This window comes from Nansenia antarctica, assembly GCF_963989245.1.
Source record: "Nansenia antarctica genome assembly, chromosome: 1".
NCBI lineage: Eukaryota > Metazoa > Chordata > Actinopteri > Argentiniformes > Microstomatidae > Nansenia > Nansenia antarctica.
The window spans coordinates 104,417,735-104,442,750 of record NC_137674.1 but is presented as its reverse complement, the minus strand read 5'-3'; the positions used below and the strand labels follow the sequence as shown (position 1 = coordinate 104,442,750).

The window sequence follows — 25,016 nt, the reverse complement described above, 5'->3', positions numbered from 1 at the left end:
CACCAAAAACCCCCATCTCAAACCTGTCGTCCACCTCACCCTCTATAACACCCCCATCACCCTGGCCAAAGAGGCAAAGTTCTTAGGAGTCACTTTTCAAAGAAACATGTCATGGACCACTCACATCAATAACCTGGAAAAACAAGGAAATCAAAGACTCAACCACCTCAAAGCACTCAGCGGACACAAACACGGAGCATCACCAGAAATCATCCTCAAAGTTTACCAATCATACATCAGATCACTATTCGAATATGCAGCACCAGCCTGGACCACAGCTTCACAACACCAGTTCAACAGACTCCAAACCATCCAAAACAAGGCAATAAAAATGGCATACAGACTCCCGATGTACATCAGCACTCAATACATCCACAGCATGTCCGGACTCCAAACCATCAAACAAAGAAACACCATTCTCACTCAGAAATATATCCAACGAGCAATCAACAATCCATCACTGATGCAGTTAATTCAAGAAGCACAATGGACCACCGGAACACCTCTCTCCATAATCCTGCAAAACAATCCACCATAACCATCAACATCCTGACTGACAATATATTTTTATTTCATTTACTAGATAATAACCTCCATGCATCCACCCATAAGCACTATTGAGCAATGTTGGCCTTTTTCCTGTTGTCTTCTTCTATCTTCTATCAAGAGAAAAAAAAAAAAACTCCTATGGAAGCCATTGGCTCCTCTACCGCTCCTCCCCTCCATCTACACCTCCACATCCAAGCGAAACGATGGATAGAAAAGGGCACAAGCCCTGAGCTGTCCAATCATGAACAAGAACTATCGTATCGTACCGAAGTCATTATCTTACTGAACTCAACATGTCTGGAAGAGGAAAAGGAGGAAAAGGAGGAAAGGGACTCGGAAAAGGAGGCGCCAAGCGTCATCGCAAGGTTCTCCGTGATAACATCCAGGGAATCACGAAGCCCGCTATTCGCCGCCTGGCTCGCCGTGGGGGTGTGAAGCGTATCTCTGGTCTGATCTACGAAGAGACCCGTGGTGTGCTGAAGGTGTTCCTTGAGAACGTTATCCGTGATGCCGTCACCTACACCGAGCATGCCAAGAGGAAGACCGTCACCGCCATGGATGTTGTATACGCTCTGAAACGCCAGGGACGTACTCTGTACGGCTTCGGCGGCTAAACTATTCGTAAACTCAACCACCCCCTACAAAAAAAACCGGCTCTTTTAAGAGCCACCCATCTCCTCACAAGAGAGTTGATTCCATTATTATAACACATTTTGTCAGGCCTGTACATTCAACGGGTTTAGCTGTCATGAATAAAAACATACTGTAGCAACCCTGTTACTGTGTTGTGTCATGTGTGCCAATGCACCCCTGTGATTGGTGGAGGTGGGCGCATGCGTGTTGTTGTTGTTGTGTGGAGACCGTGGAGAGAGGGAGAGCTCCGGTGAATTGAGAAAGTTGGTATGCAAGTTAAACAATTAAAGGATCAGTTAAATGAGAGAAGCTATCTGTTGTTATTCCACCACTGTCCAAGTTGGGACGTTACATTGGTGTCAGAAGTAAAAATAAAAAATAAACGAAAAAAGAAGAAAAACGACCGTTCGTCACCCTTCGTTGGTCAGTGTAGTTTAGCTAGCTAGCCGCGGACATAATGGCCATGCAGCGGGACGGGACCGGGACGCGTCCGAAAGTGAAGGAGGAGAAGTATGGAGAGAAGGAGGGAGGTGATTATGCTTCGAGGCTGGCGGGGGAAGGTGCTTCAGCACACAAGGCTCACTTGAGGGACACAGTCAGGAGATTAGCTGCAGATGCAGGACTGGGCTCGTCCTCCAGCGCAGCGACGCACAGCAGAGACTATGTACACAAAGATGGCGGCCCCCGCGGGAATCATGTCCCTGTTAAAACACCAAAATACTCTGGTAAGGCAGACTGGGAGGCTTTCCGTGCCCAATTTGAACTATTAGCGCGGGCGGCGGGCTGGTCTAAGGACAATAAAGCTCTACAGCTGGCTCTATGCCTCACAGATGAAGCATTAGCATGCTTGCTACTACTTAGCCCAGATGAGAGAGGGGACTATTGGGCTTTAGTTGGCGCTCTGCAGAGGCGTTTTGGACAATGTGAACAGCCTGGTGTCCTGCGCTCTGAACTGTGTAGCAGGCGCAGGCAGCCCGGGGAGCCACTCCGGGCGTTAGCCAATGACATTGAGACCCTGTCAAGGAGAGCCTATGCCCACATGCCCCCCGGGGTGCAGAGTGAGCTCGCCAGAGACCAGTTTATCCAGGCTATAAATCCAAGGGAGCTGCGCATCCAGACCCAACTGGCACACCCCCGCACGCTACAAGAGGCACTCGAGCTGGCGTTGGAAAGAGAGATCGTGGGAGCTGGGACAGCAGAGAGCAGTCTGGCGGTCAGCAGCCCTGTTGTGAGAACCGCAGTTGACAACAGCCTAACCCAAGAGAGGCCTGCGTGGGCGACAGAGCTGACAGAACTGATCCGGGCTGTGTCGCTGCAATCATCACGCAGTGACACACGCCCACGCAATCGAAATGACTGGGGCGACATGCGGCCTCGCCAGGGCCCTTTCGTCTGTTGGGAGTGTGGCCAAGCTGGCCATATCCGCAGGCGGTGCCCCAAGCTCGCTGGCGACCAGGGAAACGCCCCGGGGTCTGTATAGATGGGACGATACAGACCCCTGGCGCCGCATCCCATGCTGCCCCACCTCTGGCAGGAGCCCAACAGCACAGACGGGGGAGTGGGGCTCCACTCCCCCCAGAAGCGAATGACACCGCGGAGTCCGCGAGGGTGGTAGGGTGGACTCATGCAGGGGATTTTTGTCATGTCCACATCACCCTGGCTGGGACTCCCTGTACGGCCCTTGTGGACACCGGCTCCACTGCAACACTGATGAGGCCCGACGTCGTTCCAGTGGGGACACAATTGGAGCCAACTGCTGTGCAGCTGCGAACAGTAACAGGTGAACTAGCCCCTATGCGGGGGAGAGGGAGGGTGGCTATAAATGTGGGAGGTCTGTCAGTGACATTTAGTGTATGGGTGGCAGATGTGCAGGACCCCTGTATACTGGGTCTGGACTTCCTACGGTTTGCTTGCTGTGTGCTGGACCTGGGGAAGGACACACTGAGCTTCCCTGGGGGCCCCACTGTTAAAATGATATCCCCCTCGCTGGTCCCGAGACCACAACCACTGTCCGTGAAAGCCACAGACACGCAACGTTATGGGTCCGACCCCTCGGCTGAGGACAATGGCGCCCCACTCTCCCGCCCAAACCCCCCACCCCCCCCTTCACCCATCCCCTCGATGTTTGGTAGCCGATCGGTTGAGCCCCACACCCCCACTGGTGGACAGCCTCCATCTCCGGCAACACTTCCCTCTACAGGTTTGGGCCCCCTTCCCCCGACCCAGCCGTCCACAACGGAAGAGGTGGATAGACTGTCGGCAGTGAGAGAAATATGGAAACATAACTGTGACACGTTGGAGCCCTGGCAACAAGAAGAGCTATGGCAGGTGTTGTCTGAATTTAAAGACATTTTCGCCCTGACAGAGGAGGAAGTGGGACTGACACATCTGGTGCAGCATGAGATAGACACCGGGGATGCTCGGCCCATCAAGATGCGTCCCCGCCGTCTTCCCATGGCATATCAGGCGGCTGCCGACAGTGCGATTGAGGAGATGCTGAGGGCAGGCATCATTGAACCCTCTGACAGTCCCTGGGCTTCGGGGGTTGTAATGGTCAACAAAAAAAAGAGCCAGAAAATGAGATTCTGTGTGGATTACAGACCGCTGAACAGCGTGACCAGGAAAGACTCGTATCCACTGCCCCGCATCGACGAGTCACTGGACTTGGTGTCCGGCTCATCCTGGTTCTCCTCACTAGACCTGCGCAGTGGCTACTGGCAGGTGCCCCTTAGCCCCGAGGCCAGGCCGAAGACCGCCTTCTGTACGGGCAGGGGGTTGTGGCAGTTCCGTGTCCTCAGCTTTGGCCTATGCAATGCCCCTGCCACGTTCGAAAGGCTGATGGAAGAGGTGCTGCTTGGCATCCCCCGCCAAGAATGCCTGGTCTACCTGGATGACATTCTGGCTCATGGGAGCTCCTTCCAGGCGACCTTGGGGACCCTGAGGCAGATATTGCAGAGGATAGCAGCGGCGGGTCTGAAGCTCCACCCTGACAAATGTTGCTTCATGAGGAGAGAAGTGGAGTTTTTGGGGCACAAGCTGGGGGCAGAAGGCATCAGCACAACGGATGAGAAGGTGCATGCAGTACAAGACTGGCCCACCCCCACTACCCAGCGAGAGCTAAAAAGCTTTCTGGGTTTGGCCTCATACTACAGAAGGTTTGTGCGAGGCTTCTCCTGCCTAGCCGCCCCCTTGTATCGCCTGCAGCAGAAGGACAGGGATTTCATCTGGACGCCGGAGTGTGAACAGGCCTTCAACTCTCTCAAGAAGGCGTTGACAGAGTCCCCCACTCTCACTCCCCCGAACCCCAACCTGCCATTTGTCCTGGACACGGACGCCAGCGACGTTGGCACAGGTGCGGTGCTGAGTCAGGTGGGGCCGGAGGGGGAGAGAGTTGTGGCGTATTTCAGCAAAACGTTCAACAAGGCAGAGCGCCGCTACTGCGTCACGCGTAGAGAGCTTCTGGCCATTGTGATGGCAATAAGCCACTTCAGGTATTACCTCTGTGGCCTGCCCTTCACTGTCAGGACCGACCACTCAGCTCTCCAGTGGTTGATGTCCTTCAAGGAACCGGAGGGGCAGATCGCCCGCTGGCTGGAACAGCTGGCGTCCTACGACGTCACAGTGGTGTACAGGGCCGGCGCTCGCCACGCCAATGCCGATGCTCTGTCCCGACGCCCCTGTGCGCCAGCCGGGTGTCGCTACTGCGAGCGCAGAGAGGCACGTGAGAGAGAGCTCCGGGAAGAGGAGGGGATATGTCCCATGCACGAGGGGAGTGAGCCGGTCTGCAGAGAGATGCAGGTTATCGGCTCAGCGGAGTGGAGAGCACAGCAGGAGCAGGATACCGATTTACAACCGGTGCTGCAGTGGGTGGAGTCTGGACAGAAACCACCGTGGCCTGAGGTAGCAGGGAGCTCACCTGCAACTAAGGGACTGTATGCAAAGTTTGAGACCCTGCGTGTGAGTGAGGGGGTGCTGCAAAGAGCCTGGAAAGAGCCAGCTACAGGAGAGAGCAAGTGGCAGGTGGTGGTCCCCCGAGCGCTGAGAGAGGCCGTGTTCCGAACCTCTCATGGAACCACAGGGGCTGGACATTTTGGAGTCTCCAAGACCCTTCGTCGCCTCCGTCAAGGGTTTTACTGGGGGCAGTTCCAAAGGGATGTCGAAGACTTTTGTCGCCGCTGTGACCTCTGTGCTGCGCACAAGGGTCCTCCGGATCAGTCCCACGCGCTGCTCCAGCAGCTGGCGGTGGGCGCTCCCATGGAGAGAGTAGCAGTGGATGTCATGGGCCCCTTTCCCCGCACGGACAAGGGCAATCGTTTTGTCCTGGTGGCCATGGACTATTTTACAAAATGGCCAGAGGCATACGCGTTGCCCAACCAAGAGGCAGAGACTGTGGCAGATGTTCTAGTAGAGGGCATGTTTGCCAGGTTTGGAGCAGCAGAGACCATCCACAGCGATCAAGGGAGGAACTTCGAGTCGCGGGTGTTCGCTGCTATGTGTGAGCGTCTGGGCATGCACAAGACCCGGACCACACCCTTACATCCCCAGAGCGATGGACTCGTGGAAAGGTTCAATAGGACCTTAGCACAGCAGCTCGCCATCCTCACCGCAGAACACCAGCGTGACTGGGACATGCATATTCCCCTCGTCCTCATGGCCTACAGATCTGCTGTGCAGGACTCCACCTCCTGCACACCTGCCCTGCTCATGTTGGGGAGAGAACTACGGACGCCGGCAGAGATGGCTTTTGGCAAATCCCCGGACACTCCGACTGTTCCCCCGGGGCGGGAGTACGCCAGAAGACTCCAAGACAGGATGGAGTCAGCTCACAGCTTTGCTCGCAATCAGCTGGAAAAAGCGGGTATGAGACAGAGGAGGAATTATGACGTGAGGGCCAAAGGAAAGCACTTCCAGGCTGGGGACCTGGTGTGGGTGTATAGTCCACGGAGAAAGAGGGGCCGATGCCCTAAGTTGGACTGTCACTGGGTGGGGCCCTGTAAGGTACTGGAGAGGGTGGGGGAGGTAGTGTACAGGGTCCAGCTACCACCCAGGGGAAGACGGGTGGTACTTCACAGAGACAGGTTAGCCCCATACAGAGGGGACTCTCTTCCCACTCAGCATCCTGAGCCACCGACACCCTCCCGGAGAGACAGGGACACTAATGACACGCACAGGCCAAGGAGAACGGGCCTTAGAACAGCAGTGGGCAGGAGCCCCAGTACCCCTGAACCCAATTCCCCAGATTCACTGCCTATGTCCCCCATTGATACCCCCCCCATTGATACCCCCCATTTCCCCTATTCACCACCCCAAGTCCCTGCCATGCAGCAGGGTAGTCCCACTCAACGGGCGGAGCCGCCTGTGTCACTACCAGGACAACGACCTCCGAGACTGAGGCGGGCACCGGGTCACCTCAGAGACTTTGTTTAGCCCTCGGGGCGAGGGCCTTTGTAAGGGGGGAGCAGTGTAGCAACCCTGTTACTGTGTTGTGTCATGTGTGCCAATGCACCCCTGTGATTGGTGGAGGTGGGCGCATGCGTGTTGTTGTTGTTGTGTGGAGACCGTGGAGAGAGGGAGAGCTCCGGTGAATTGAGAAAGTTGGTATGCAAGTTAAACAATTAAAGGATCAGTTAAATGAGAGAAGCTATCTGTTGTTATTCCACCACTGTCCAAGTTGGGACGTTACAATACGTTGCCAAATCAATGTCAACGCAAGTAAATGCGTAGTCTTGGCATTCCACGACTAGAAATGACCATCCCACATGTGCACTCTAGAAAGAAAATGGTTATTATGGATTATTACGCACACAACACAGTGCAGCCCCTTTTTCTATTGCGCATCTAGTGATAATAGTAATGCATGCCCTTGTCGTACCATCCCAAAAGGACAATTCCTGGTAGTAATCGCTAGGCTGGTTGGGAGTTTGGGGGACTTGGTGTTCTATGTATATCATTCTCAATCTTCCTCTTGACGTTTTCATGTTCATATCGCCATCGGAAACAAGGCAACCCGACAGCCGGGTGAAAAAGTAAGGAAGGGGTGGGGGGAGGAGCCCGCGCGTGCGCAGATAATGTATTTACCCGCGAGGCAGACTAGAGCTTTGAAAATGGATGTCAGCAGCCGCCTAATTTGCATAGCCCCACCTTTATATTACGGGTGTGCGTTTGCCGCCTCTTCATTCGTTTCTGAGAAGTAACGAGCCACTATCAACATGCCTGAGCCTGCGAAGCCAGCGCCCAAGAAGGGCTCCAAGAAAGCCGTCACCAAGACCGCCACCAAAACCGGCAAGAAGCGCAGAAAGTCCAGGAAGGAGAGCTACGCAATCTACGTGTACAAGGTCCTGAAGCAGGTCCACCCCGACACCGGCATCTCCTCCAAGGCCATGGGAATCATGAATTCCTTCGTCAACGACATCTTCGAGCGCATCGCCGGTGAGTCCTCTCGCCTGGCCCACTACAACAAGCGGTCTACCATCACCTCCAGGGAGATCCAGACCGCCGTGCGTCTGCTGCTCCCCGGTGAGCTGGCCAAGCACGCCGTGTCCGAGGGCACCAAGGCCGTAACCAAATACACCAGCTCCAAGTAAACAGATTTTCGTCTGTACTGCTTACCCCAAAAGGCTCTTTTAAGAGCCACCAACCCTATCAAAAAAGAAAGCAATTCCATAGTGAGATGACCTCGCGTGCTACAAATCAGTCGAATCAATGTATATGCTGTACTGATTGTGTGTATTGTAACAAGTAAGTAAAATTATACAGTATTTATACAGCACCTTTCCCAGACCAAGGGTCTCAAAGTGCTTTACATAACAAGGAAGAAAACACAAATAAAACTTAGTAATACAGGAGTGAAAGCCACAGCAGGTTAAAACAGGCAGAAAGCATACATAGCAGGAGGTTTTGCGCGCCTTTTTTCCCCCTCACTTGTTTGTTGCTCACTAGTTGTCTAAAACGGTTTCCTCTATTAATATAATGGACAGGAGTGACTACACTGCATACATACGCATGGCCAATTTCTCGGGACAGGTGGATTTAAAATAATTAATAAAATATAATAATAGTTTAAACGGCGTTCACATGTGGATCTACCATCACCTCCAGGGAGAATCAGACCGCCTGCTACTGCTCCACAGCAGATGAATGTGTGTATCTTAAACGGCGAAGACAAATGTAATCTTCTTGCACTTGAATAGCATTAAGGTTGATGCAGGCTCACTAGTCAGCTACCTGGACAGAACCTCAAGAACCAATGATGTGAACGAGTTCGGTCATGCATGTCTTTGAATTGTAAAAATACCACTATAATAATACCACTAGGTAGCGGGTTTTGTTTATGTAGTAGGGCTTTATATACAAAAATGAGTTATGAATAGATCTACAGGATTTAACGGTCCAGCCAGCCATTTATACAGAATGCAATGATGAGGATAACAACTATCATCTATGATAAAGCGATAATCAAACACCGCCATGAACGACCTGCCCAGGTGGCGGGACACACCCAAGATGCAAACATGAATCAAATAAAAACAATTTGTGATATGGTAGAACATAGATTTTTATCTTTCCAACATTAAGTATCATTCTCATTCTCAGCCCACCAAATGCTCTCTGCAGGACAGTGAATGCAGACTGTAGCTCAGAAAGAGCCTGGTCAGTCGTGGGGGCAATAGCATACTGTACAACAGTGTCATAAGCATATATATTATTGTATTATTGGTGAATATTAATACGATTAATACGAGGCTCAAGGACAGCCAAGCAGCGGCAGAACCATTATATTATATTATGTTACATTACAAATGTGATGTACTCTAAACACCCCGGTCCACAAAGACCCACAAACACATGGAGAGAGGAGGCAGGCTGACGACGTCACCATCGATAAACAACACATACATAAGCACATTTAATTTATTGAATTTACTTATTACTATTATTATTTATTTATTTACAAACAAAGTTATGATTGCAATTTCAGCTAGTTACCAACTAGTTTAGTAGCCGAACATATTCATCATAAGGCTGCTGATGTCCTCGACACAATTCTGGTGATAATATCGCAATTGATTCCTCAGAGTCGACATGCAGCAACCATAGTCTATCTATGGCTTTCACCTGTCTTGTCTAGATTTAATAGGAGGGAGAGGGACACCATCTGAAAAATCACCTATAGGGACAAGCTCTCAGCCCCATCCCCGCGACTGTGTTTCACGACCACCAAAAGAGCTCATATTTATAACACCCCGCACCACATCGGGGGACCCTCAACCTTTGTACTCCCTTGCCAGACAACCTGGCTACCTGGACAACGAGTGCTGGTCGCAATCATATGCACTTTTAGCCACTTTAGGAGACAAATAACACAGGAAAAGCGGTGCGCACCGCTCCCTCCGACGGTGCAACGGTGGGGTTTTGATCGAGTCACAACAAAACTCACGAGGCCTTCGCGGCTCACATTACTTTATTCTAACCGGAGGCAAGTCTGCTCGCTGGCCCGTTTGCATTTGGACCTCAACTCGGCACCACCGGTGACTTTTAGCCCGTTATTCGCGGGGAGAAAACACAGGCGCCCGAACATTTCGGCAGCGACTGCTGAGCAGGGATGGTTGAGTCTACACGGTTCTCATGCCGCGTTTAAGGACAGCCCCCTGCTCCGGGTTGAGCTTCATTCTCACAGAGCAGCTTTGTAGACTAGTTGGTTTACCGGAACGAACGAGACTTTCTACAGACATGGCAGAAGTCGCACCAGCAGCAGCCCCCGCGCCGGCCAAGAGCCCCAAGAAGAAGGCAGCAGCCAGGCCCAAGAAAGCTGGCCCCAGCGTCGCCGAGCTCATCGTGACGGCCGTGTCCGCATCCAAGGAGAGGAGCGGCGTGTCCCTGTCCGCGCTCAAGAAGGCGCTGTCTGCCGGTGGTTACGACGTGGAGAAGAACAACTCCCGCGTCAAGGTCGCCGTCAAGAGCCTCGTCACCAAGGGCACTCTGCTCCAGCTCAAGGGCACCGGGGCCTCCGGCTCTTTCAAGCTCAACAAGAAAGCCACCGAGGCGGTCAAGAAGCCGGCGAAGAAATCCGCCGCCCCGAAACCCAAGAAGGCGGCCGCAAAGAAGCCCGCCGTTGCCAAGAAGTCTCCGAAAAAGGCAAAGAAGCCCGCTGCTGCGGCCAAGAAGTCTCCCAAGAAGGCAAAGAAGCCCGCGGCAGTCACCAAGAAGGCCACCAAGAGCCCCAAGAAGGCGAAGAAGGCCACACCGGTCAAGAAGGCTCCGGCTAAGAGCCCCAAAAAGGCCGTCAAGGCAGCCGCGGCCAAGGTAGCCAAACCCAAAACGGTAACAAGGCAAAGAAGGGCAGCCCCAAAGAAGTAAACATTCAAAGTGTTCTTTCCGACACCATTTGTACCACTAAAAGGCTCTTTTAAGAGCCACTCACATTTTCGTAAAAACGCATTATCATCCATGACGACAGAAAAAGTCGAGTGTTTATTTTAGAAAGTATTTTACACCAGTGTAAATGGACTGACTTATATAGCGCCTTTATCCAACGCGCTTTACAACGGCCTCTCATTCACACACCAATGGCGGCAAGCTACCATGCAAGGCGCCGGCCGGCTCACTGGGAGCAATTTGGGGTTCAGTGTCTTGCCCAAGGACACTTCGACATGTGGCCAGCTGGGGCTCGAACCGCCGATCTGCCAAACTTGTGATCATTAGACAGCGGCTCTACCTCCGCCACAGCCGCCCCCAGTGTCAGTGTCAAGCACGGACTTACAAACACGACAATCATGTTTTTACTTAAATTAAATTAAATAATGAGCAGTAATGAGAGATTTGACATCTAGGTCTAGTTTACACTTTGACGCTATAAAGTGTCACTCGGTAGATCTGTGTGCGGGAGAGGATGGTGGGGGTATGACAGTGTCCATAAAGTTGCATATAATATCAACATATACAGATAGTTATGAGATACTCTTTCCGTTACACCATTACGTTATATTTGGACAGAAAGGCGGGTGATAACACTTTTCGCTCAGTCAGGAGTAACGTACTACAGAGAGCTGGGAATGAACTTCACAATGTATAAATTATATACGTATCAATTATATATTATTATTATTATTATTATATTATGACATATACTACTTTTAGTATATTGATTATGTCACGTGGGACGAGTTTGATTTGAACTTCGATTTATGGCGCGCGAGGGAAACTCACAAAGACAATCTTCAATATTCACAATGTATCCACAATCTCTGTCTCTTGATTGGATGAGGTGACGTCGACCCAGTGGCCAATGAACGCCGTCAAGGCGAGCTATAAGAACAACACTCCAAGCGGCAGAACCGTTATCTGAAATTCTTTTCTTCAGCTTCTTTGAGATCCCGCTAAACCGTCACCATGTCAGGAAGAGGTAAAACCGGAGGCAAGGCCAGGGCCAAGGCGAAGACCCGTTCTTCCCGAGCCGGACTCCAGTTCCCAGTGGGCCGTGTCCACAGGCTCCTGCGCAAAGGCAACTATGCCCATCGTGTGGGCGCTGGCGCACCGGTCTACCTGGCCGCCGTGCTCGAGTACCTGACTGCTGAGATCCTGGAGTTGGCCGGCAACGCCGCCCGCGACAACAAGAAGTCTCGTATCATCCCCCGTCATCTGCAGTTGGCTGTCCGTAACGACGAGGAGCTGAACAAACTGCTGGGCGGTGTGACCATCGCTCAGGGCGGTGTGCTGCCCAACATCCAGGCAGTGCTGCTGCCCAAGAAGACCGAGAAGCCCGCCAAGGCCAAGTAAATGTTCTACTACGGCTTTGACCCCACTACTTAACCCCAAAGGCTCTTTTAAGAGCCAACCACTTCTCTCTCCAAAAGTGCAGTCCATCTCTCCCTCCACTTTGTCTGCGTTATGAGTGTTTCATGGTGTGAAGAACACTAATTATGATTTCATGTACGTGGCAGAGAACGCACCCATACATATTACACAGTGTTGGGCAGAAAACATCCTCGTGATGTCACTGCCTCAGCATTAGAAATAACGTTTAGTCCTTCATAAGGTTTTAAACATCACCCCTTCCTTGTGTAGTGGACCTTTTTAGATTAAAATTAGAGGACAACAATGATGAAGTTATAGATTAAGGATAGAGGACAACAATGTCCACAACAGCAGCGAGATTAAAGGACGTCCAATGGAACACAACCACCGTAAAGACAAAATAAGTGTCTGCACCACGCTGATCTCTGTACATAATGTTTACACTGTTCTTGTTCATTTGTATTCATATAGTCGTACATTACATATTTTTTTGTATCTTTCACATTTGTTTTGGCTTTAAAAAAATAATAATTTAAAGGATAGATTATCATTGACAAAAGATATCGGAATTACATCTCTTTGAAGCCAACGGTTTGGGGGAGGGGCCAAACAAAGGAAGCGCGCGGCAGGGTTTAAGTGTTTGAATTTGTGGCGGCAATGGCGCGGACGGTGCTCGTGTCCAATGGCAGCCGGAGAAGGAGGCGCAAACGAGCCAATGAGCTCGTCTATAGTCGCCAACCAATCGGGGCACGACTGGGGGTTTATAAATGTACAACGTTCTGTTGAGATTGGTTATACTCCAACTGAACGAAGGAAGATATCGTCATGGCCAGAACCAAGCAGACCGCTCGTAAATCCACCGGCGGCAAAGCCCCAAGGAAGCAGCTCGCCACCAAGGCTGCCCGTAAAAGCGCCCCGGCCACCGGCGGCGTGAAGAAGCCTCACCGTTACAGGCCCGGCACCGTGGCTCTGAGGGAGATCCGTCGTTACCAGAAGTCCACCGAGCTGCTCATCCGCAAGCTGCCCTTCCAGCGCCTGGTGAGGGAAATTGCCCAGGATTTCAAGACCGATCTGCGTTTCCAGAGCTCTGCTGTGATGGCCCTGCAGGAGGCCAGCGAGGCTTACCTGGTCGGTCTGTTCGAGGACACCAACCTGTGCGCCATCCACGCCAAGAGAGTCACCATCATGCCCAAGGACATCCAGCTGGCCCGCCGTATCCGTGGAGAGCGCGCCTAAGATGACCACACCGATCTGAGAGGAAATCCCCAAAGGCTCTTTTAAGAGCCACCTCAATATTTCCCTCAAAGGCGTGTTTCCATTTACCACCCGTGTATGGCGTTAATCTATAGGTTATACGACTCAAATGAGTAGCCTGCAGGGATGCTGACCGTGCCATCTCGGTAACCGAAATACATGTAGGCCAATTCACAACAGCATAAGGCCTTAATGTGTGAATTCGTTGTGATGGTCTAACTCGTTGTGATTGTCCTTATGTAAAATAATCCGAAGTAAATCAGGGTCAGTCAGTGTATTCTGTAGATCACGGATTTTCTCCACACAAGGTCTGTGATTTACTTCGGCTAAAGCTTAATGGTGCTGGGAGGACATCAAAATGCGGTACCCCCATAGGCTGTTCTTAAAATAGATAGTATATATATGTACAGAATACAGTGTTCAGACCCCTTCAATGTTCCACATTATGTGGTGTTATAGACTCAATTTAAAATGGATTAAATTAGAAGAATTTGCCATAAATCCACACACAATGAGCACATTATAAAAGCATGTTGTATTGAATATGTCAGGGTTATTAAAACACGTTAGGCTATACTGCATATGTGAATGAAATGTGCCACAGTATGTATTGTAAATAAAGTTTAATCTGATTTGATGGTTAGGGTAATTTACATTGTACAAGGAAAACATTTAAATGTAGAAAAAAATAAAATAATCTCTTTTACAGTTTATTGAGAAAACATTGAAAACAAATGTCCTATTTGCAATCATTGGAACATTCAAATGAAGATGACCTGACCCCAGGAATATGTAATAGAGGTCCAACCTCACCAGACATGAACCCTGGAATATTAGAGCTCCAGTATGACCAGATATGAACATCCTCTGACTGTTGACACCATCACAGGATTGGGATTCAATAATCTCAGATTCTAGACTTCACAGAGAGAGCTCAATCTGAATGAATGAATGAATGAATGAATGGTCTTTATTGTCATTGATATAGTACAGGTACCAAACAACGAAATTTGGGAGGGGGGGGCTCCCCTGGTGCTAGGAAAAAAAACTAAAAACAAGAAGGGAAAAGAGCTGGTTTATATAAATAAAGACTATGTACACTATCCACTATACTATACTATACAATTAAAACACTGTGCTGTACTCTATGCTATGCTATACCTATTCTAACATTTCCTATCTCTGAACCTTATGTACCCGAGGATTGTCATATTGCACATAGTGTTATTGCACATTCATTTAAAGTGTCGCAGTTTGCAGGTTTTAAATGTTCACAGTTGTGTTTCAGTATTGCACTTGATTTCAATCTAGTAGCTGCCATCAAATTGTCTAGATTGTCCAGGGCCTAGAACCTAGGTCTTTGCTGTGTTCAGGGCCTGAATGGCCCTGGGGTAGAAGCTGAGCTTCAGTCTGTTTGTCCTTGCGAACATGGTCCTGAACCGCCTGTCCGAGGGCAGCCGAGCAAAGTGTTCGTTCCCAGGGTGGGATGGGTCTCTGGAGATCTTGGAGGCCTTCCTGAGGCAGCGTGTGTTGTACAGCTCTTCCAGAGAGGGGAGGGGGGCGCCGGTGATCTTCTGGGCCGATCTCACGACTCTCTGTAGCGCATTCCTCTCTGCGGCTGTGCAGCTGGAGAATCACACGCAGATGCAGTAGGTGAGGATGCTCTCCACTGCGCAGCGGTAGAAGGTCACAAGCATCTCCTGTCCGATGTGTTTTTTCCTGAGGACTCTCAGGAAGTAGAGCCGCTGTTGTGCCTTCTTGATGATGGCTGCTGTGTTGATCTTCCAGGACAGGTCATCCTGTATGTGCACCTCCACGCTCCCTCCATCGACGAGCAGGGGCTGGACCTCAGATTTTTTCCTCCTGAAGTCCACGATGATTTCCTGGGTCTTTGACTGGTTCAGCAGCAGGTTGTTAACCTTGCCCAGCTGCTCCACCCCATCCCTGTACGCCGCCTCGTCCCCCCCCGAGATGCAGCCCACCACGGTGGTGTCGTCTGCAAACTTTACGATGGAGTTGCTGGGGTGGACGGGGGTGAAGTCGAGAGGTTGTAGAGGATGGGGCTTAGCACGCAGCCCTGGGGGGACCCAGTGCTGAGTTTGAGGGCTGTGGAGGTGTGGGAGCCCACCCGCACCCTCTGGGGGCGGTCAGACAGGAAGTCCTTGATCCATGCACATATAGAGTGTGATAGTCCCAGGTCTAGTAGTTTGGTCACTAGCCTGTCTGGAAGAATGGTGTTGAAGGCAGAGCTGAAGTCCACAAAGAGCAGTCTCGCGTAGCTGTTTCCCCTCTCCAGGTGGGATAGAGTGAAGTGGAGAGTCGTCGCGATGGCGTCCTCTGTGGACCTGTGGGCTCTGTAGGCTAACTCTTGTTCTTCAATTCTTGTACAGGATATCCTCACTTGTCAGTAAAAACACACTGAGGACCCTATCAGGAGCTCTCATTCAATGTCACTTCGACTATGCCGTAACATCATGGTACTATAGAACCACAAAGGCCCATAAAACAAGACTCCAGACAGCCCAAAATAAACTGGTTAGGCTTCTGCTAGGCCTCAACCCTAGGACACATCTAACCGCTGCTCATTTTTTGAGCCTTGATTGGCTACGAGTAGTTGACAGAGTGCAGCAGCTTGCACTGGGCCTGGTCTTCAAGATACGCTACACCACAAAGACACCCAAGTACCTGTCAACATACTTCCAAAAAGTGAACAACGTCCACACATACAACACCAGAGGAAGCTCCACGAACCACGTTCAACCGCGTTGCACCACAAACAAGGGGTTAAACTCGTTTGCAAACTATGCAGTAAAAATGTGGAACGCCCTTCCTATAATCTTAAAGGAGTGCAAAACACTGCCCACCTTCAAAACCACTCTCAAAAAACATTTACAGGAGGCTGCAATCCGTAACTGGACCCTCTAAATCAAAAATCAGATTAAAAGACCCGAACTACCCACTGTACATACTTTATGTTTTGTCCCCCGCCCCCACCTGTGGTGTATGTCCCCACCTGTCCTACCCGCTGTACATACCTGATGTTTTGTTGTATTGTATATCTAGTATTGTTCTTCCCATGATGGATGTATTTTTTATCCTGTAGATAGTACTAGTTATTTGTCTGTATTATCGTGTAGATAGTACTAGTTTTTTTTTTTTTCCCCTGTCTGTCTTACATGTAACGATGAATTGAAAATCAAGGACCCCAATTGAAATAAGCCAGTGGCTTTCTTGGGTTTTTATCCTTTTAGTTGACCTTGTATGTAATATGTACTTTCATGTACCTACTTCTGCAAATCTTCTAATAAAGTTTTCAATCAATCAATCAAAACTGGTATGGATCCAGGTTGGGCGGGAGGCGTGTGACTATGTGGGCCCGGACTAGTTTCTCGAAGCACTTAATGATGATTGGTGTGAGTGCCACCGGGCGGTAGTCGTTTAGGCAGCTCACCGTGCTTTTTCTTCGGGACTGGGATGATAGTTGAGGTTTTCAGGCAGGGTGGGATGGTGGCCTGGGACAGGGACTGGTTGAAGATGTTGGTGAAAAGCTGGTCGGCGCAGTCCCTCAGCACCCGTCCCAGGACGCCATCCGGCCCTGAGGCTTTCCTGGGGTCCACCGCCTTCAGCACGCATCTCACTTCATGCTCTGTGAGGGTGAGGCTGCTGAGAGCTGGAGAGAGTGGTGTTTGTGTTGTGGTTACCTCCGTTCGCCCCTCTTTAGTGCAGGTGGGAAGTTTTTTTTTTTAGCTGTTGAGCTGAGCAATCAGTCTGACTGCCTGAAGCTCCAGCAGATTGAGGGGGAGTACAAACCACTGGTCCCTGGGGACTAGGACCATTGCACCCTTTGCCAGCAGATTCGCAATCTCCTCTCGGAGTGCCCTTGTCTTTACCGGGCAGGGCAAAACACCCCCTGAATAAATCAATAAATAATTCAGTCATTGGCTACCTATAGGAGTAAACCAATAGGAGCAGAGCTCTCCTATGGGGCAGAGCTCCACAAAATAGAACAGTTGAGCCTACATTTCCTACTACAACATTGCTAAAAGATTGAAATGGTTGCAGTCATAATAGTGTCTAAATTTGACCATGTGCTGTTGTAAGGAGTGTGTGTGTGTGTGTGTGTGTGTGTGTATGCGCGATGTCCTTTTGCTTCAATAATGCCCATAATGCCAAACGTTGTCCTTAGCAGAAGCTCCTCCCTCTACAAAAATCCCCCACAAGAAAAAAGAAAAAAAGAGGCAAGCGATAGCGCGCGCTTCCTGTACAGCCTGGTCTCAATCACGTCCTCGTAGCTGAGATAAATTCACCCCACAACTTCACTGAAGTCATAGTAACTTAACCCTACTGAACTCAACATGTCTGGAAGAGGAAAAGGAGGAAAGGGACTCGGAAAAGGCGGCGCCAAGCGTCATCGCAAGGTTCTCCGTGATAACATCCAGGGAATCACCAAGCCCGCTATTCGCCGCCTGGCTCGCCGTGGGGGCGTCAAGCGCATTTCTGGTCTGATCTACGAAGAGACCCGCGGTGTGCTGAAGGTGTTTCTTGAGAACGTTATCCGTGACGCCGTCACCTACACCGAACATGCCAAGAGGAAGACCGTCACCGCCATGGATGTTGTATACGCTCTGAAACGCCAGGGACGTACTCTGTACGGCTTCGGCGGCTAAACTATTCGTAAACTCAACCACCCCCCCAAAAAAACAACGGCTCTTTTAAGAGCCACCCATCTCCACACAAGAGAGTTGATTCCATTATTATAACGCATTTTGTCAGGCCTGTACATTCAACGGGTTTAGCTGTCATGAATAAAAACATACGTTGCCAAATCAATGTCAACGCAAGTAAATGCGTAGTCTTGGCATTCCACGACTAGAAATGACCATCCCACATGTGCACCCTAGAAAGAAAATGGTTATTATGGATTATTACGCACACAACACAGTGCAGCCCCTTTTTCTATTGCGCATCTAGTGATAATAATAATGCATGCCCTTGTCGTACCATCCCAAAAGGACAATTCCTGGTAGTAATCGCTAGGCTGGTTGGGAGTTTGGGGGACTTGGTGTTCTATGTATATCATTCTCAATCTTCCTCTTGACGTTTTCATGTTCATATCGCCATCGGAAACAAGGCAACCCGACAGCCGAGTGAAAAAGTAAGGAGGAGCCCGCGCGTGCGCAGATAATGTATTTACCCGCGAGGCAGGCTAGAGCTTTGGAAGTGGATGTCAGCAACCGCCTAATTTGCATAGCCCCACCTTTATATTACGGGTGTGCGTTTGCCGCCTCTTTATTCGTTTCTGAGAAGTAACGAGCCACTGTCGACATGCCAGAACCTGCGAAGCCAGCGCCCAAGAAGGGCTCCAAGAAAGCCGTCACCAAGACCGCCACCAAAACCGGCAAGAAGCGCAGAAAGTCCAGGAAGGAGAGCTACGCCATCTACGTGTACAAGGTCCTGAAGCAGGTCCACCCCGACACCGGCATCTCCTCCAAGGCCATGGGAATCATGAATTCCTTCGTCAACGACATCTTCGAGCGCATCGCCGGCGAGTCCTCTCGCCTGGCCCACTACAACAAGCGTCGTACCATCACCTCCAGGGAGATCCAGACCGCCGTGCGTCTGCTGCTCCCCGGTGAGCTGGCCAAACACGCAGTGTCCGAGGGCACCAAGGCTGTGACCAAATACACCAGCTCCAAGTAAACAGATTTTCGTCTGTACTGCTTACCCCAAAAGGCTCTTTTAAGAGCCACCCACCCTATCAAAAAAAAGAAATTCCATAGTGAGTTGAGCTCGCGTGCTTCAAATCAGTCGAACTTATATGCTGTACTGACTGTGTATTGTAACAAGTAAAATGTATTTATATAGCACCTTTCCCAGACCAAGGGTCACAAAGTGCTTTACACAACAAGGAAGAAAACACCAATAAAAACATAATACAAGAGTGAAAGCCACAGCAGGTTAAAACGGGCAGAAATAATATATAACATAACATAAGCATGTATAAGTCATATGTATCAATTACTCGATATTACAATTTTCAAAGACTCCAGTCCTTGAACGCGCCGGAAGTTTTGCGCGCCTTTTTTGTTTTTCCACTCTGCCATTGTTTCTTTCAACTGCTGGAGTAGTGTACTCACTAGTCGTCTAAAACGGTTTCCGCTATTAATATAATGGACAGGAGTGACTACACTGCATACATACGCATGGCCAATTTCTCGGAACAGGTGGATTTAAACATAAATCATAAATATAACAATGGTTTAAACGGCGTTCACCGCCAAGCCATGCTCACTTATCTATCGATAAAATGCTTTCATATCACCCCCATGATGTCATTAACTGGCCAAGTCAGTGTGACAAGTCAATAAAAGAGCAATTCCATAGTGATTTGAGCTGACGTGCTACAATGAAGTCGACGGTATATTATGGTATAGTAGATATTATATAGTACTGGTGTTTAATAACTCGATGTTACAATCTTCAATGACTCCAGTCCTTATAGTAAGGGCATTTTACCAGATATTTGACCAATCTGCGAAGTAAATCGTTACCAAGAAATTTCTTCACCAATGTGTTTCTAAAGGTGTGTAATAACATGTACTAAAAGGTTGAAATTCAACTCCTGTGGGAAACCTCATAAAAAACTGCTCAAAGTTGGGGTACCGATAACCGATTCTCAAAAATTCGAAAATGCTTAAATTGGACTTGAGTAACTTTTGAGGGGTCAAACTAGGCATTTTTCATGATTCTGAGTTGATTGCAAGCATTTATTCAATGCTTCCACCTCTACTACCACCTCTACTACCACCTCCACTACCACCTCTACTACAACCTCTACTACCACCTCTACTACAACCTCCACTACCACCTCCACTACCACCTCCACTACCACCTCCACTACCACCTCTACTACCACCTCTACTACCACCTTCACTACCACCTCTACTACCACCTCCACTACCACCTCCACTACCACCTCCACTACCACCTCCACTACCACCTCTACTACCACCTCTACTACCACCTCCACTACCACCTCTACTACCACCTCCACTACCACCTCCACTACCACCTCTACTACCACCTCTACTACCACCTCCACTACCACCTCCACTACCACCTCCACTACCACCTCCACTACCACCTCCACTACCACCTCTACTACCACCTCCACTACCACCTCTACTACCACCTCCACTACCACCTCTACTACCACCTCCACTACCACCTCTACTACCACCTCCACTACCACCTCTACTACCACCTCCACTACCACCTCCACTACCACCTCCACTACCACCTCCACTACCACCTCCACTACCACCTCCACTACCACCTCCACTACCACCTCTACTACCACCTCTACTACCACCTCCACTACCACCTCTACTACCACCTCCACTACCACCTCTACTACCACCTCTACTACCACCTCTACTACCACCTCCACTACCACCTCTACTACCACCTCTACTACCACCTCCACTACCACCTCCACTACCACCTCCACTACCACCTCCACTACCACCTCTACTACCACCTCTACTACCACCTCCACTACCACCTCTACTACCACCTCCACTACCACCTCTACTACCACCTCTACTACCACCTCTACTACCACCTCCACTACCACCTCTACTACCACCTCCACTACCACCTCCACTACCACCTCCACTACCACCTCTACTACCACCTCCACTACCACCTCTACTACCACCTCCACTACCACCCCCACTACCACCTCTACTACCACCTCCACTACCACCTCCACTACCACCTCCACTACCACCTCTACTACCACCTCTACTACCACCTCCACTACCACCTCCACTACCACCTCTACTACCACCTCCACTACCACCTCTACTACCACCTCTACTACCACCTCCACTACCACCTCCACTACCACCTCTACTACCACCTCCACTACCACCTCCACTACCACCTCTACTACCACCTCTACTACCACCTCTACTACCACCTCCACTACCACCTCTACTACCACCTCTACTACCACCTCCACTACCACCTCCACTACCACCTCTACTACCACCTCTACTACCACCTCCACTACCACCTCCACTACCACCTCCACTACCACCTCCACTACCACCTCTACTGATAAGGGGTTAATACCAAAGTCTGGTGCAAAATTCACTTGAATAGGCTCATTGGAAATACATTTAGTGGACAAAATGATGATGTGTTCAATACTTATTTCCCCCACTGTAGATGGGTTGTTTGGTATCGTAATAAACATTGTGTTGCTCTCTTTGATGTCTTCAGGGACAGTGGAGACTCTTGCCCACAGAGTGCCGAGCGGAGGCTGAGCCGAGCGGAGGCTGGTTTGAGCTGGTCTCTTGTCCGCATTACTTTGCTGAGCTGCTGATCTACATGTCTCTGGGTGTAGTTTGTATGAATTGTCTTCATTGGCCCATATAGCAGAAATTCATCTGTATGTGATTTGAGTAGTTGCTTGCTATTCAGTCGAGGAAGTTAAACCGAAGGAAGAGATCCGGAATGGACCGACCCTTCCCGAGGAACAGGGCCCAGCGTGCCTGACGGGAGTTCAACCGCCTGGCCGACTTGATGTAGGTTAGGTTCTTATGGTCCGACCAGACGGTGAAGGGGTGCTCTGCGCCCTCCAGCCAGTGCCGCCACTCGTGGAACGCCTCCACCACCGCCCCACTCGACGACGGCCCGAGTCTTCTTGGGGTCAGGGCGAGTCAACCCACCCTCCACGATGAGCCCCAGGAATTCCACAGAGTGAGTGTGGAAAGAGCACTTCTCAGCCTTAATAAAAAGGCGATTCTCCAGTAGGCGCTGGAGGACTAGGCGGACATGTTGGACGTGCTCCTCAGGGTTCCTGGAGAATACTAGGATGTCATCCAGGTAGAGGACGACAAAGATGTCCAGCATGTCCCTGAGGACGTCGTTCATTAGGGCCTGAAAGACGGAGGGGGCGTTAGTGAGACCAAAGGGCATGACGAGGTACTCATAGTGGCCACGGGGGGTTTTGAACGCCGTCTTCCACTCGTCGCCCTCACGAATCCGGACCAGATGGTAGGCGTTCCGGAGGTCCAGCTTTGTGAAGATGGTGGCCCCAAGGAGGGTGGTTGGGAGTTCCATTCAGAGTTGACGGTGCGCGAGGCGGAGAAGGAGACGGTGGGTGTGTTGCTCTGCTTCTCCTTCTGCCTGCGGCGGTAGAGCAGCAGGAGGGCCAGCAGCACCACCACCAGGATCACCAGCACCACGATGCCCCCGATCGCCCCCCACGAGTCCCTCTCGCCTGGGGACAGAGGCACCATCACGCTCACAAAGCGCTCTGTGGAGGGAGGACGGCGTCCGTGAGTCATCGCCGCAACGAAGCAGTGGAACACCCAACTTACAGATGACTGTCCTGGGGGGGTATTCCATCAACGTCACTAAAGGACAATCCAGGCTTATTTTGATAAGTAGACCGCTGGGGTGGTTGGGAGTTATATTGCCTGGAGCATGGTATCCAGCCAAATGGGACAGTTCTGGCGGACTCTGGTGCTGTTGCTTTGGCTGACTCGTCATTTGGAACCTTCTTCAGTGAGACTGGGAGTGGGAAGTATGTTCCCAGGGCTGTTTTCATTGATCTGGAGCCTACAGTTGTTGGTAAGGAGGTGCACGTTTGCTCTACACTGGTAGATGGTTCATAGTACCGACTACATTACATTTAGTCTCTATGCCTTGGTAGCACGTGAAGCCTAATTTATCTTGTGTGGTACTCCAATGACTAGTTGCCTTGATTCATTTTCTGCATGCATTTTAATGTGACTGCTTCTCTAGATGAGATCCGGAATGGACCCTACCGTCAGCTGTATCACCCTGAACAGCTCATCAGTGGCAAGGAGGATGCTGCCAACAACTACGCCCGTGGCCATTACACCATCGGCAAAGAGATTGTGAAGCCTGTGATGGACAGAATACGTAAAATGGTAAGGCTCCACAAACGTGATGCAGTACATTTATAATTATTCCTAGTCCATGTTCTATGGCTTTTCCTGTGCCATCTCTGCAAGGACGCAAGTCTCGATGTTGAACATTTGGGTGACTGTTTTGTTTTCAGGCTGACCAGTGCACCGGACTGCAAGGGTTCCTCCTCTTCCGCAGCTTTGGTGGTGGGTCGGGCTCTGGCTTTGCTTCTCTCTTGATGGAGCGCCTGTCTGTGGACTATGGGAAAAAGTCCAAGCTGGAGTTTTCAGTCTATCCAGCTCCCCAGGTGTCCACAGCAGTGGTGGAGCCCTACAACTCCATCCTGACCACCCACACCACCCTGGAGCACTCTGACTGCTCTTTCATGGTGGACAATGAGGCCATCTTTGACATCTGCACGCGTAACCTTGGAGTGGACCGGCCGTCTTATGTTAACCTCAACCGCCTCACCGCCCAGATTGTCTCCTCAATCACCGCCTCCCTGCGTTTTGACGGAGCGCTGAACGTAGACCTGACTGAATTCCAGACTAACCTGGTGCCTTATCCCCGTATCCACTTCCCCTTGGTAACTTACGCTCCCATCATCTCTGCAGAAAAGGCCTACCATGAGCAGCTGTCTGTCCCTGAGATCACCAACGCCTGCTTTGAGCCAGCCAACCAGATGGTGAAGTGCGATCCCAGGCTCACTTAAGGATGGCTACTAGGTTTTATAAAGCAGGGCTCACTTAAGGTTAGCTACTAGGTTTTGGGAATGGACATGTACTAGACAGATGTAGGATTGACATGACAACTAGACTAGCGTGACTGCAAGTAGGATTCATCTAACTTTGTTGACTAGGTTTTCCTTGTTCAGAAGAACTGGTCAAATCTTCTGCATAGGTGTGCTGTGTTCCATGAACATTATTAGAACTGAAAGTGTAACCAGATTGTCCATCCATACATAGATGTGTAATGATGGTTCTAATCATGCCTGGTGCGGCAGGGATTCCTTTACAGCTTTAAAGGGGAGGATGTGATGTTACCTTTGCTCACTGTAAAAATCTTAAACGAACAGAGGATCCAGTGACCTCACTCTTCATGGATACACAGCTGGGGGCAGAAGAGCTGTATCCTAGCTAATCTAAGCTGTAATACAAAGGTAGATAACTCACTCTGACTTAAAACACACTTCTCCATGGTCAAATGGTTTTATTGACAGTCTGTGCCACACATCTAACTACCTAGATGACATGGACAGGAAATGGTTTCATCAGCCTGCGAATTAACATGTTAGTGTGGTAGTAGGGGTTGGTTGTGTGTATGTCAGGGGGTGGGGTGTTCTACTGGGGGAGGTAGTGGGCTGTTCTACTGGGGGGTGGTTTTGGTCTCGACTGTGGAGGGATGGGAGCCAGGGTGAGGTTAATTAGCACAGGTGTGGGGAGTTTCTAATTAACCTTTTACCCTTTTATTATTATTATTTTAATTATTTGTTTTACCATTACTGTCTAAATCAGCGTCTGTTTTCTCACAAGAAGGTGGGGGATTACAGTGGAACGTCACAACACGTATCTTCATACTGGTCCGAGTTTCCCGACAAACTCTGACTTGTGTCCAAATTGGGTGGTTATTTCCCACTAGGGAATTCGTATCAGAGTTTCCTACATCTGCCGAACGCACCATTATTCTCTGATAAAGTAACACTTTTGACGCCTTTTTCTTACGGAGCCCCCCTGGGGTCACATGGTAGAAAAAAAGATTTGATGTGTGAATCTGTTTAGTAATTCGTTCCCTCGGTTTAGTAATCCGTTCCCTCTGTTTAGTAATTCGTTCCCTCAAATGTT

General features: G+C 50.1%; 7 protein-coding genes and 1 pseudogene across 8 annotated transcripts; all 8 read left to right on the top strand.

The window, feature by feature from the left end:
- Positions 1-842: 842 nt before the first annotated feature.
- Positions 843-1,163, top strand: LOC308164646 (histone H4-like; the record flags this gene model as incomplete). Its single annotated transcript, XM_080538722.1, has 1 exon — positions 843-1,163. The coding sequence occupies one exon, from the start codon at positions 843-845 to the stop codon at positions 1,161-1,163; it is 321 nt and encodes a 106-aa protein (XP_080394848.1).
- A 6,225-nt stretch (positions 1,164-7,388) lies between these two features.
- On the top strand, positions 7,389-7,766 carry LOC308175865 (histone H2B-like; the record flags this gene model as incomplete). Its single annotated transcript, XM_080550425.1, has 1 exon — positions 7,389-7,766. The coding sequence occupies exon 1, from the start codon at positions 7,392-7,394 to the stop codon at positions 7,764-7,766; it is 375 nt and encodes a 124-aa protein (XP_080406551.1). The 5' UTR covers positions 7,389-7,391.
- A 2,146-nt stretch (positions 7,767-9,912) lies between these two features.
- LOC308155642 (histone H1-like) lies at positions 9,913-10,539 on the top strand (the record flags this gene model as incomplete). Its single annotated transcript, XM_080529015.1, has 1 exon — positions 9,913-10,539. The coding sequence occupies one exon, from the start codon at positions 9,913-9,915 to the stop codon at positions 10,537-10,539; it is 627 nt and encodes a 208-aa protein (XP_080385141.1).
- Positions 10,540-11,571: 1,032 nt separating this feature from the next.
- LOC308175724 (histone H2A-like) lies at positions 11,572-11,958 on the top strand (the record flags this gene model as incomplete). The annotated part of the gene is made up of 1 exon (XM_080550272.1): positions 11,572-11,958. The coding sequence occupies one exon, from the start codon at positions 11,572-11,574 to the stop codon at positions 11,956-11,958; it is 387 nt and encodes a 128-aa protein (XP_080406398.1).
- An 843-nt stretch (positions 11,959-12,801) lies between these two features.
- Positions 12,802-13,212, top strand: LOC308175715 (histone H3.2; the record flags this gene model as incomplete). The annotated part of the gene is made up of 1 exon (XM_080550263.1): positions 12,802-13,212. One exon carries the CDS (start codon positions 12,802-12,804, stop codon positions 13,210-13,212), a length of 411 nt encoding a protein of 136 aa, XP_080406389.1.
- Positions 13,213-17,585: 4,373 nt separating this feature from the next.
- Positions 17,586-17,897, top strand: LOC308175743 (histone H4; the record flags this gene model as incomplete). The annotated part of the gene is made up of 1 exon (XM_080550291.1): positions 17,586-17,897. One exon carries the CDS (start codon positions 17,586-17,588, stop codon positions 17,895-17,897), a length of 312 nt encoding a protein of 103 aa, XP_080406417.1.
- A 658-nt stretch (positions 17,898-18,555) lies between these two features.
- LOC308175740 (histone H2B-like) lies at positions 18,556-18,930 on the top strand (the record flags this gene model as incomplete). The annotated part of the gene is made up of 1 exon (XM_080550288.1): positions 18,556-18,930. One exon carries the CDS (start codon positions 18,556-18,558, stop codon positions 18,928-18,930), a length of 375 nt encoding a protein of 124 aa, XP_080406414.1.
- A 4,091-nt stretch (positions 18,931-23,021) lies between these two features.
- LOC308155632 (tubulin alpha-4A chain-like) lies at positions 23,022-23,864 on the top strand (annotated as a pseudogene). Its single transcript has 2 exons — positions 23,022-23,198; positions 23,330-23,864. The product of its transcript is annotated as a tubulin alpha-4A chain-like (transcript).
- The last annotated feature ends 1,152 nt before the right edge of the window (positions 23,865-25,016 follow it).